At 48.7% G+C, this 13,024-nt stretch overlaps 1 protein-coding gene across 3 annotated transcripts in view; it reads left to right on the top strand.

Annotated features, from left to right (window-relative positions):
* The window catches only part of SFSWAP (splicing factor SWAP), a 964,816-nt gene that overhangs the window by 835,837 nt on the left and 115,955 nt on the right, over window positions 1–13,024 (top strand). For all 3 annotated transcript variants that reach the window (XM_069620077.1, XM_069620076.1, XM_069620075.1), the window contains exon 16: window positions 6,641–6,811. In XM_069620077.1, coding sequence (XP_069476178.1) covers window positions 6,641–6,811 — 171 coding nt within the window. The remainder of the gene's footprint in view (window positions 1–6,640; window positions 6,812–13,024) is intronic.

Raw genomic sequence — 13,024 nt, 5'->3', positions numbered from 1 at the left:
TGCCTTAAAGGGATTCATGCACAAAATTACAAGAAACACAGATTCAATTCCAGTTGTACAAACAGTAAGAAGTTTACTATTAGCCGTTGGACCTGCAGTGAAGGAAGAACTTGAAAGAATAGAAGCTGCTGAATGGGTTTCTCCTTTAGTTGTAGTACATAAGCCCAATGGTAAACTCAGGTTATGTATTGTATTAAGATCTGTCAATCATTGTGTAATACCGGACAGACATCCCTTGCCTAATATTACAGAGATGTTAGAAAAATTAAAGAAGCCAAAGTCATGAGCACCTGCGATTTAAAATCTGCTATTCACCAGATTGTACTTCATCCACCTTCAACAAATATAACGGCATTCATTACACCAGAAGGATTATTCCAATGCAAACGCATGCTTTTCGGTCTAATATCAGCTGCTGCGGTTTTCCAGCGCATCATTTATCAGCTGTTTCATGACATGGAGGGTGTTTTGTGCTTCCAAGATTATGTTGGTGTATGAGAAAGAGCATGATAAGAGATTGAGAGAAGCACTTGATATTTTTATGAAAGCAGGTTTAGCACTGAGTAAAGACAAATATACATTTAATAAAACATCCATCCAATATTTGGGCTATACCATATCAGAACAGGGTATTGAGCCAAAGGCTGATTCAGTAAACAATATTGTCAATTTCCCCAGTCCCTCGGACAAAGATAAAATAGTTTCCTTCCTTGGGATGGCTGAATACTATTCTAAATGTGTGCCCGGTCTAGCAAGCATGTGATAAATCTAGTCAAAAAGGCAGTGAGATTCCATTGGAATGAACAGTGTGAGGAGGAATTCCAGGAGATTAAATCAGCTTTGCCAAAAGCCCCAACTTTAACCAATTTGGACTGTAGAAGGAACACACTAACAACCACTGATGCCAGCAACCATCATGCTGTATTTTGAGATGAACTAGGCAGTTTAAAGGGATTAATGCACAAAATTAGAAGAAACCCAGATTCAATTCCAGTTGTACAAACAGTAAGAAGTGTACCATTAGCCGTTAGGTGCTGTTTTATCACGAAGGGGAGAGAAGAATACACTGTAGTGTTTGCCTCTAGGTTTTGACGAACTGCATAGAAGAATTGCTCCACGATAGAGAGAGAATTACTAGCTATAAAGTTTTGAACTCTCCTTTTGGCTTTAAAGTTTACCATTACATCTGATCATAAACTGTTGAGATTCTCACAACAAAAAGATTAGATAAAGTGTCATCTACGATCCAGAAGTGGGTAACTGGTTTACAAGACTACAACTCGGAAATTGAATACCTGCCAAGAATTAAGAATAAGGCAGTAGATTATATTTCCAGGTTGACTAATATGGTAGAGGACGATGAGGATAATGATGAACACATTCTTAATGTTAACCAAGAAGTAGTGACAGAAAATGAATGGCATGAGGCTATGCTAGTAGATTCCGTCCTCATTGATGTCAAAGAAAGATTAGAGTGTGGGATGAAAAGTACTGAAATTAGGAGAGGCATCATACCTGATCCCATTAAGAATGTTTTTGATTAACTACTGATATAAGATAGCATGATTTTGAGGGAGGACAAAGTATTTCCCCCAACAGGAGTAAGGAAAAGACTTGAAGTTGCACATGAAGGTCACCAAGGAATGACCAAAACAAAGCAATTGGATCCAAAGAGTAAAAGCTCGGTTTTATCGTCGTTGAGATATAAACCGTACTTAGCCATCCAGACCTGAATTGTACTGTATGTGATTTTGGAGTGTGGAGTCTGATTGATAGTCGCCCGAGAGGGTGATGAGAATTTGCGTATCATCTGCTTTGTTCATATGTGATATACCAAGGTTATCTAGATGATCAAATAGGAGCTTTGTAAATATATTGAGGGTAGGGGAGACACAGGAACCTTGAGGTACTCCACATGTGATGGGGGAGGGATCAGCTGAAGCAGTGGGGGAGAAAACCCTCATTGATCTGTCGGAAAGGAAGGCGTTTACCCAGGCTGCAGCTTTGGTGGAGAAGGAGGCAGCTGTAATAAGGTGGTTAGTTGGGATATTGTGGTCGACTAAATTGAACACTGCCGACAGGTCCAGTAGGAGGAGCAGCACAGGCTTTCTGTTGTCCCTACCCTCATCCATCTGGATTTTCAGATCCAAGAGCGCGGTTTCTGTCCCGTGTCTTGGTCTGAAACCAGATTGTCTGATGCCTAAGAGGTTATTGGTCTCAAGATGATTTTGAGTCTGGACATATGCTGCCGTGTCTAAGATTTTTAGGAGAAAAGGCACTGTGGTGATTGGTCTGAAGTTGGTGGGGATATTGGGGTCAAGGTTGGGTTTTTTGATGAGGGGCATAACCCAGGCGTCTAAGATTTTTGCTAACAGTACAGGAGGCAAAAGAGTTTATGAAGGAAGTGATGAAAGGGGCACATTCTTTGGCCCCTTCTTTAAAGATTTAAGCTGGGCAGATGTCTCCTTGTTATCTGGACGGCTTGAGACTTTTAATGATGGCATCTCCCTCTGATGTAGTGATAGGGGTTAATTCAGAAGCTTTCATTTGGTTGGGGGTGCGTAGGGTGCTGGGAGCTTGTAGTAGGCAATATGTTGTCTATATAAGGTTTGGCCGTGGTCGCCAAGCTAGATTCTTTTACTTCAATTTTGGATTGAAGCAGTGCTATTTTGTTAAGTAGTGCCTTTTGGATGTTTGCACACCTTGGTGCTGGGTTTGGCATTGAGGACTCTGTTATTGTAATGTTCCCTTTTAGTTTCTAAGATAGCAGTTTTGTATGCTGTGGAGGCATTTATGAATGTGTTCCTGTTCTGCGTGGAAGTTTTTTTGTTTCCCAAAGCGGACTCTGCGACTCTTTTAGCGTTACGTAAGGTTTTTAGCTCAGAGGAGAACCATTTATTCAGATGTGCCAGTGGTTTGGCTTTCCTAAGTTTAAGTGGAGCTAGATGGTCGAGGGCCTTAAGTAGGTTCTGGTTGAAGAGGTCAACTATTATAGAAGTGTCTAGGTTAGGAGCAAGCTGTTGATGGGTTTGAGTAGAGGAAGTATGCTTTCTAATAAGATTAGACGGTTATTTCTGGTTAATGCTGGTGGTGCTTGGAGATTCTTGGGTGTTGCTTGTTTAGAGTTGTGGATTTCGAAGGAGATAACGTTGTGATCTGACCAAGCACAAAGGGAGTTAGAAAGTCTTTTAGTATTGCAGTTAAAGTCTGCTATCCAATCTAAAATGATGCCTTTACAGTGTTTAGGGTCAGATATGCTCAGTGAGAAGCCTAGTGACACAGAGAAGCCTTGGGGGCACGTGCCAGATATAATGGAACAGCACAACGGCATATGCATTTCCTCCCACTCCCCTGGTCCACCGGGTGATCTGCAAGATAAGAGAATCGTGTCACCTCAGCATCATTCTGATAGCTCTGTGGTGGCCGGTGAGATCATGGTTCTCTGAGCTGCTCAGCCTCTCAGACAGGCCTCCCATTCACCTGTCACTTGGCCCGGCTCACCGCCTATCGCAGCAGGGGGTGCAGGGTCATCCAACCCGCCCTGCAGAAGTTAGGCCTTGCAGCGTGGTTCCTGAGCAGGTCACACTAAAACATCTGGGGCTGTCACAGACTAACCTAGACATCTTTCAGGGCGCTAGGAGCGATGCTACTAGGAGCCAGTACAAACGTAAATGGACCAGGTCCTGTCACTGGGTGGACTCTAAGGAGATTGACCCGCTTACTTGCACGTTGGACTAGGTGCTATCCTTCTCTGCACACCTTGCCCACTCAGGGGAACAAATACACATGCTGCACCTACCTGGCAGCTATAGCAGCATACCGGAACTCTGAGGAGGAAGTCTTCTCTTCCTCCAACCCAGTGGTTAAGCAACATCTGACGGGCCTCACCAGGCTCTACCCGCCCTTCAAGAAACCACACCCTGTGTGGGACCTCGATGTAGTTATGGGTGCCCTGGCGCGTGAACCATGGTTGTCCGCGGACATCAGGCTGGTCACCATTAAAACAGCTCTCTTGGTGGGTCTTATGTCTGTACGCAGAGTTAGTGAAATCCAGGAGCTGGTGGCTTCAGAGTCGTACACTACCTTTCACAGAGTTAAGGTGGTCCTGAGAACGCATCCAGCATTCTTGCCTAAGGTAGTCTCTTCTTGCCATCTAAACAAGGAGATAGTCTTACCTATGTTCTTTGCGGATCCTAAGGACGATGCTCAGAGGGTCCTGCACTGTCTGGATGTTGGCTGTGCTCTGAACTTTTACCTGGACTGGACAAAGAGCTTTTGCAAGTCGGATGCTCTCCTTGTCAACTTCGGGGGGGAGGGTAGGGCGTCAGGGGGGGTCAAGGCCATGTTATCAGGCCTCTATAGCAAGGGGATGGTTTCAGTCATCAAGGAGGCCTATGAAGGGCAGCACAAACCGCTTCCAGCTAAAATGCATGCCCACACTGTCGGAGCCAAAGCCACGGCGGTCGCATTCCAGAGACCCCTCCCGTGGCAGACCAGCGGGACGGCCACGTGGGCCCTCTCCTTCGGCCTTCTGCAAGCACTACTATCTGGATGCCGACTCTCGGTCAGATGCGGCTTTCGGACAGGCAGTATTAATGAACTTGTTTTCTTAAGGAGGGTCACCTCTCCACCCAGGGGCTGCGTTTAGTTGTAATCGCCCGTGCAGTATAGGGGAAGGGGGACGGAATGTAGGAGTAATTATAATCACTGTAGTGACAAACGTACTCCTAGTCCATAGTCCCCTTTGCTGCATGCATCCCACCATCCTCCCCCACCCCTAATAAAACTGGTGTCATATTGTTGACGCGTCAATGGGGACTGAGGAGTGGCAGTGGTGGGTGCAGTCATGGGAGCGCATGCTCCCGGGGCTGCCCCCCATGCACCTCGAAATTTGGAGGAGAACGTTTTTCTTTTGAAAAGGGTTCCGTCTCCCGTCCCTAGCAAGGGACACCCATGCATTATGGAGGCAAGGGGACTATGGACTAGGAGTACGTTAGTCACTACAGTGAATAACTTATAATATAGTAAGGTTAATTGGAACCTTTAATTGACTTAACAGATATTCAAACTTACCCATGAGGGGACGAGCTTCCCTGCCACGCCTATGATGTAAACACTCCTTCCACCAATGGGGAAGCCTGACCGTTCAGCCAATAAGTAGTTGGCAAGTGGAGAAAGGAATATATAAAAGGAGACTCCGATTGGTTGCAAGGTGTCTCAGTTGTGGGCTGATTGCCTGTCGCACTGGTTTGGGGATACAGTGGACAGGAAGCTTGAAGCAGGGCAAGGAAGACTGCCCTGTGCCCGGTGGCTACCCTGCTGTTCTGAAGAAGGAAACCTGAGGGAGTCCTGCTGAACCCAAAGGGGAAGAAGAGGCCAGTACCCCCTCTGATCCAGGAGCTGAAAGAAAGTCAGCCCGTGCTAGCCCATGGAAGGGACTAGGCAACCTGCAGTTCCCCAGCAACAAAAGGACTGTGGGCAGCCTGACGAGGCCTGCAAGGGAAAAGGTGCAAGGGGTTGAGTCGCGTAAGAGCCTCACCCCGTTGCTCCTGAGTTTGAGATACCCCAAGAGAGGGGGAGAGAGACAAGATACCCCAAGAGAAGGGGACCCAAGTCCAGATACCCCCAAGAGAAGGGGATGAGAGTTCAGATAACCCAAAAGAGTGGAAGGGAGTAAAGCTACCCCAACAGAGGGGAGAGCGAGTGAAGAAACACAAGAAAGGGAGATAGATTGAAGACACCCTGGTGCACGGATAAAAAAGAAAGGCACAGAGTGAAGAGAGTGTGAAGTCCTTGAGTGGGAAAGAAAAACCCTGGAGTTGGGTAAACAAGTGAAAAAAGCACCCACAGTCATGAAGGAAAGAAGATAGAAATATCCAAGAAAAACTTTCTTTGGAACTGTGTTTGGAACCTTTGGCCTTATGCCAGCACCTGCAGATCTTTCTATCCAGGGGAACCAGAGAGGGAGAAAACCTGGGTCCGTAGCAGTCAACAATCTTTTTATTTGTTAGTCCCTTTGGTATGAGTGATGGAGTATGCCAGAGGTCTTTAACCTGTGGCTCTCTAGATGTTTTGGACTACCATTCCTATTATCCCTCACGTTTGATTATGCTGGTTAGAACTGCTGGGAGTTGGAGTCCAAAACATCTGCTAGGAAAAGGTTGTAGACCGCTGACATAAGCCATGGAAAATATTGACAATAGATTTGGATGAAATATACAGCACAATTGCATGTCTTATGCAAAAGTCTGATTTAAAGATAGTTAGACTTTTTTAAATCTACATTATATGTATTCGAAGTTAATACATCAAAAAGGTTCAGTCTAAAAATTCAGCATTCTGTCCCTGGGCAATGGTGAGCTCTGAAAATAAGACTGGATGACATAACCCTATTTTACGTTGCAGCGTTCCAAACTATCCTTTTTTGGGGTGTATATAGCATATGGCATTCTTCCAGTATGAAATGGCAGGAATTGCAAGCATACTATGCAAGTTCACTCCGCAATTTGACCACGTCTGTTGTATGTTCATAGTCTCTTGCACAGTGAATGGTTTTCATGCCTTTTTTAATTGATAGTTTTCATGTATGCTTCAAAACCAAGCTTTTCATGTCCTGTAATCTTTTTTTTTTTCTTCTCAGAAGTCCACAAGAAAAAAAGAAGAAAAAGCACTCTCGATCACATGCAGAGTCCAGAACAAGATCACCTATGTCATATGCATCACCAAGCAGACAGTCTTCGTATAGGAACTCTGCACACTCGTCTAGTGTCTCTCCTGTGGAGAGCAGGAGTTCCAGCATAGACCACTCCAGGTAATATCCTGTAAACCAAGTTTACATCTGCCTGCAGAGACTACACGCCTAGTTTAGCCTTCTAAGGTGCCTAGGTTCTGTAAGTGGAAGTATTGGTGCCTGGAAAGGCTCTTCCTTGGCATATTCCTAGGCTCAATATCTAAATAAAAAACGGCTCCATTAATCAAAATATTGCTCCTTGAGGGATTGTGTTAAGGAAACGACGTTGCCATTTGCAGAGGGTGTCTTGGAGAGCTTTCATGTAGTACTGATACTCTGGCAACTTCACATACTCTTGCGTCCCGTCCTCTTTCCTCCATACTGCATGGGCGTCCCTTCCAAGGGACGGGAGAAGGAACCTTTCTCACCACAAAAAAACCTTCCCCTTTAATATTAGAGGTGCACAGGGGGGCGGCCCAGGGAGCATGCGCTGCCCCGACTCCGGCACCACATATCAATCCCCTTTTTTCTGCGCCGACGGGAATGGGCCGAATTCACCAGTGCTCCTTGGTTTGGCTTCGGCCATGTAATACCATGCGCGGATGCTTCTTCTGTCTTTTTTTTGTCTTTTTATCATTCAGGTACTCGGTCCTCTGGCGTCACGCGCCTCCTCGACTTCCACAGGGTTCAGCAGGTGTCCATCCTGCAACGGCTCCTTCCCAACTTCAGACCCCCACGCCCTCTGCCTACGTTGCCTTGGCCCAGACCACGGTTGGCAAGCTTGTACAGCGTGTTGCTCGCTATCCTCGAACGCTAAATAACAGACTAGCCAGGTGGAGGAAGCTTTTTCAGAAGTCTCCTCCAGAGGACCTCAAGAACTTCGTGAAACATTGAACCAAGGTAGGGGTGATATTCTCCATCGCACCCGGCAAGGGAGACGCCTTCCCTGGGAATCTCCCGCATGGGAGGGACCAGTCGGGTCCTTATACCAGCACGTGGACGGAGGTTGCTGCAGCTACCAGCCTTCGGGCCGAGGGATCCTTGAATCCTCCCGGTGGTAATGTTGAGGGACCGAAAGGTTCTTGTACCGTATTGTCATCCGAGGGGACCCGCCCTTGTATCGGCAATATGACAGTGGAGCTACACCCTAGTACTGGCAATATGTCCAATGGGGTGCCTAACTGCAGCACTACCAACCCCCGGATCAAGGGTGTCACACCTAGCGGGCCTAGGCCCGAGGAGCAGGGTAGACTTGTGATCCACCCGCAAGAGTCTTGGAGGAGGCTGGGCCCAGCAGGCTGAGCAACACGTTGCAAGCACATGGCAGGCAGCTCGACAAGATGGCTGCCCGCCAGACAGAGGCACCCATCCACGCCATTCCAGGAATTAGGCAAAGAACGAGTGTCAAGGTGGGACTGGCCTCAACCAGGTACAGAGCCTACAGCCTATCTCTTTTTTGCGCAGGGCAGCTTCCCACTGCGTTCATATGGGCAGGGTACGCAGCGGCTCCAACAGCTCCCTGCTACCCCGTCAGCACCCACTGCCACCTCTTTGGCCGGTGAAGAGGGGTTCTTCGAGAGGTTCCTCGGCCTCATGAAGTCACCTTGGATGGGGGTTATCGTCAAGGACGAAGTCCTCCCTGCAATGTTAGCAGCACCACAAGCGCCTCGCCGGCGCCCCTGGCTCCCCAGCCGATGCCTCTGCCGGTTCCACCTCTGCTGCCTCCTCAGCCTCCGGCCGAGGTCACTGTACCCTGGCCTCAAAAGGATACGGATGAGCAGGAAGATCCGGATACGCCATTCTCAGCCAGAGCCTTCCACAAACGTTTTGCAGGACTGGCGCAGTATCTTGGCCTACCCCATCCCGAGGTCGAGCAGCCAGCAGAGGGGGTTCTGGCTTAAATCCTCACGCGACGCCCCTCTGTCAAAACAGGGATTCCACTGCAAACCGATGTTGTCTCCCTGGCCAAGAAGGGTTGGCTCAAACCCCACTCGCCCCAGCCGATCAGTCGACACCTGGACGCCAAGTACAGGCAGATGGAGGGGGATGCACTCTTGCTCTCGGACCATCCTCAGCCACACTCCTCGGTGATCGCTGCAGCATCACTATACTCCATGCCTCAGTCGTCCTCTGCCTTCTTCTCCTCCTGCGGCGGAGAAGATCTTGGAGGCGTACAGCAAGAAACTCTATTCCAACGTGTCCTTGCATCTTCGTCAGGCCAACGCCGATGCCATGCTGGCTGCCGCCAACCAAAGGTTATGGTGGGAAATTGCGGACTTCCTCCCGGAACTCCCTACTTGGAGCCAATCATGCTTTAAGGCGGAACTGGCCGAGGCCAAGCTGTGGCGCATGACCTCATGGAATCCACCGTGGCCCATATTGACACCTATGGCCTTGCCATCTGCATCGCCACGGACATGAGAAGGACAGCCTGGCTGCGGGCAACAAAATTCAACCCGGACGTCCAGTAACGCATATTAAATCTACCGTTCGAGGAGGGGGGAGGACCTCTTCCACTCCTCCATGGACGAAGAGCTGGAAAAAAAGAAAAACACCTCACAAGTGGCCAAGTTCTTTATCAATCCTGACAAAGACCACGCCCAAATCGGACACCCAGTCTCCGAAGCGCTCCAACAGGGGTCGTACGTACAGAGGGTTCCGCGGCTACCAGGAAAGGAGATCCAGGCAGCCGGACCACCCACCGTCTCAGAACCCGGCGCAAGCAACAAAAAGGTTAGCGGGGGTAAGTGCTTTTTCCAGTCCCCCTCCTCCGCGACAGCCTCCGAGGGAAAGAAGGCATGACCCACCCCTTCGGATCCACGTGTCTCCAATTGGGGGGCAGGCTTGCTCTTCACGCACATTTCTGGCGGCAGGATTTTAGACCCCTGGATCCTCTCCATAGTATCCACCGCATACCGCCTCCCTATCCCAGCCTCTCCTCCCTTCCACTCCCACAGGTTGGGACAGCAACTCTTTTGGCAGAGATCTGCTAGCTCGTAGAGAGAAAGGCAGTGGAGGAAGTCCCAGCCAGCGAGGCTTGGGCTTTTACTCCAGGAGTTCCGCTATTCAGAAGAAGAACCAGGAGGGCCTGAGTTGTGCTGGACCTTTCCACTCTCATCAACCTCTCCTTACCCCTGCAAAAATTCAAGATGGTTATGCCAGCTTTTATAGCGGAGACATTGGACAAGGGAGACTGGATGTGCTCCCTGGACCTGAAGGACACGTACCTACACGTCACAATATGGCAGCCCCATCGGTCTTTCCTGCGGTTCAGGATCATGGGCTACCATTTTCAATACAAGATCCTTCCTTTTGGCCTCAACTCGTCCCCCAGTGTCGTTACCAGGCTCATGAATGCGGTGGCGGCCCTCCTCAGAGCGCAGGGTCTCCACATCTACCCATACCTCGACGACTGGCTCGTCAAGGCTACATCTCCGGAAGCGGTGCTCCACTCTTCCCATGCCCTTACGAACACACTGCACAATCTGTCTTCTCGCTCAACCTGGTTACAGCTGCAGCCGACGCAGACATTCCTGGAACTCATTTGGGACACGTGCTCCGAGAGGGACAAAATATTGGCCATCAAGAGGGCCACTGCCCACTTCCTCAGCAGAGAGCTAACCTCGGCATGGGGGTACCAACATCTCCTGGGTCTACTGGCAGCATTCCTGTCAGGTTTAGCAGGCTGGGAGAAGACACTTAAGTGGCAGCTATACGACCTCGTTACTCAGGAGATCTTCAACAGGTGGGGTCATCCCCAGGTGGATCTCTTTGCCACCTGGCACAACAAGAAGTGCCCTCAGTTCGCCTCCTGGCGGGGATAAGGCCCGGGCTGCCTGGGCGATGCATTTCGCCTTCAGTGGACTGGCATGAAGGCCTATAACTTTCCGCCCACGCAGCTGATGCACAGTAATTTGCAAAATCAAGGAGTCTAGCCAACTCAAAATCATTCTAATAGCTCCATGGTGGCCGGCCAGGGCATGGTTTTTGCAGCTGCTCAGCCTCTCGGAGATGCCCCCCATCCACCTCCCGACGGGCCCAGCACATCTTCTGTCGTAGCAGTGGGGCAGAATCATCCACCCCACTCCACAGAAACTAGCCCTCACAGCATGGTACCTGAGCATGTAATGCTGCAGCACCTCAGCCTCTCTCAGGCTAATCTGGAGATCATACAGGGCGCTTGGAGCAAGGCTACCAGGGCCCAATACAAAAGCAAATGGACCAGATTCTGCCACTGGGCAAACTCTAAAACAATCGATCCCCTGACGTGCGCTTTGGGCAGCGTGCTCTCCATCTCGGCGCACCTCGCCCACTCTGGCGTGCAGGTTGACTCATACCTCGCAGCCATCGGAGTTTACTGGAACCCGGAGGAAGGTATCTTCTCCTCCTCCAATCCTATCATCAAACATCTGACGGGCCTCGCAATGCTCTACCTGCCCGTCAAGAGGTTGACACCGTGTGTGACCTCAACAGTCTTGTGCGCTCTGGCGCACAAACTGTTTGAGCCAATGGCGTCCGCGGACATCAGGCTGGTCACCATCAAGACTGCCTTACTAGTCGGTCTCACCTCAGCTTGTAGAGTCCACGAAATCCAGGCGCTGGTCGCCTCGGAATCATATACGGACTTTCACAAGGACAAAGTAGTCCTGCAGACACACCCAGCATTTCTGCCCAAGGTATTGTCTGCTTTCCAATTGAACAAGGAAATCGTCCTACCTACGTTTTTTGCCGATTCCCCATGACGAAGCACAGCGAGTACTGCACTACCTGGATGACGGGCGTGCCCTAAATTTTACTTGGACAGGACCAAATGCTTACGCAAATCAGACGCCCCATTTGTCACAATCGGAGGCTCGAGACCAGGCTATCGGGCCTCCACTGCCTCCATATCCTGCTGGATGGTCGCGGCCATTAATGAAGCGTGCGAGGGCCAGCACAACCCGCTTCCAGCCAACATGCATGTCCACGCAGTCAGGGCGAAGGCAACGGCCATCGCATTCCAGCGCCATGTCACTTGGCAGGTCATACGCAGGGCGGCCACTTGGGCCACTCCCTCTGCTTTCTGCAAGCATTACTGTTTAAATGCCGGCTCTAGATCTGATGTGGCTTTGGGACAGGCGGTTGTCAGGAACATATTTGCTTAAGCAGTTTTTCCTCTCCACCCTGGGGCTACATTCAGCTGTAATCGGCCATGCAGTATGGAGGAAAGGGAAGTAAGAGTAATTAGAAGTTACTCACCGTAGTGACTAACGTACTTGGTCCCCTTTCCTCCATAAGCCCCACCAACCTCCCTCCTAATATTACTGGTGTCATTAGGCAATGTTAAATCTATTGTCGATGCGTCAGTGGGGACTGAGGTGTGGTGCCGGAGGGCGGAGTCCGGGCAGTGCATGCTCCCTGGGCCGCACCCCTGCGCGCCTCTAAATTTAAAGGGGAAGATTTTTTCTGGTGAAAAAGGTTCTGGCTCCCGTCCCTGGGAAGGGGCGCCCATGTAGTATGGAGGAACGGGGACTAAGGACTAAGAGTATGTTCACTACGGTGAGTAATTTATAATTTCTAGGCAGGTAAAACCTAAGGGTGGAATACTTTTTTTAAAAAAAAATTATTAAAATTGAATCATCAAATTTTATCAACTTTTCAATTTCGTTTACATAAATCTCACTTTTCAAATGATGACATAATACAGACATAAAGACCTAATGAAGCCTACTGAAGTCATAGATCAACATAACATTAAAAATAAACACAACACAAATATAATAGCAATAAAACCATCTAAAAAGCTAAATTATTTGACAAATTAACAAAATCGTTCAGTACATGAATAATTGTGCACAACATTGCATCCTTGTCTCAAAGTCTATGACTCTAGTTCCAATGCATTTAGGAAATTCACAGTTGCAATTTGTATAGGTACACTGCATGTCAGTATCAAAAGTGACCAATACTGCTGTTAATTTATATTTCCCAAATATTTACAATGTTTTGCAAAGTGTGTGTTTCTCAATACAATTAAGCTGGGGCACTGTGCAATCAGATGCTCAAGGGTTTCCTTATTATTGCCACAATCCTCACAACAGCGACAGATGTTCTGTTCGCCAATATGGATTTTCTTGACGCCCGGAGGTCTCTAGTGGGCCACAAATTGAAGCGAAAGCGAAGTATGGATTAGCGATAATGTGGGGAAGGAGACTTGCATAGATGATATTCCAGTGTAAGGATTTGTCTCGAAACCTAAGACTCGGGGAGTTTTTGTATGCTATACATAAATTCCTATTGTCAATCCAATCAGTT

This window comes from Ambystoma mexicanum, chromosome 10 (assembly GCF_040938575.1).
Source record: "Ambystoma mexicanum isolate Mex_15411 chromosome 10, UKY_AmexF1_1, whole genome shotgun sequence".
In the NCBI taxonomy this organism is placed as follows: domain Eukaryota; kingdom Metazoa; phylum Chordata; class Amphibia; order Caudata; family Ambystomatidae; genus Ambystoma; species Ambystoma mexicanum.
The sequence above is the reverse complement of the archived record's forward strand: the minus strand, read 5'-3'. Positions and strand labels throughout refer to the sequence as shown.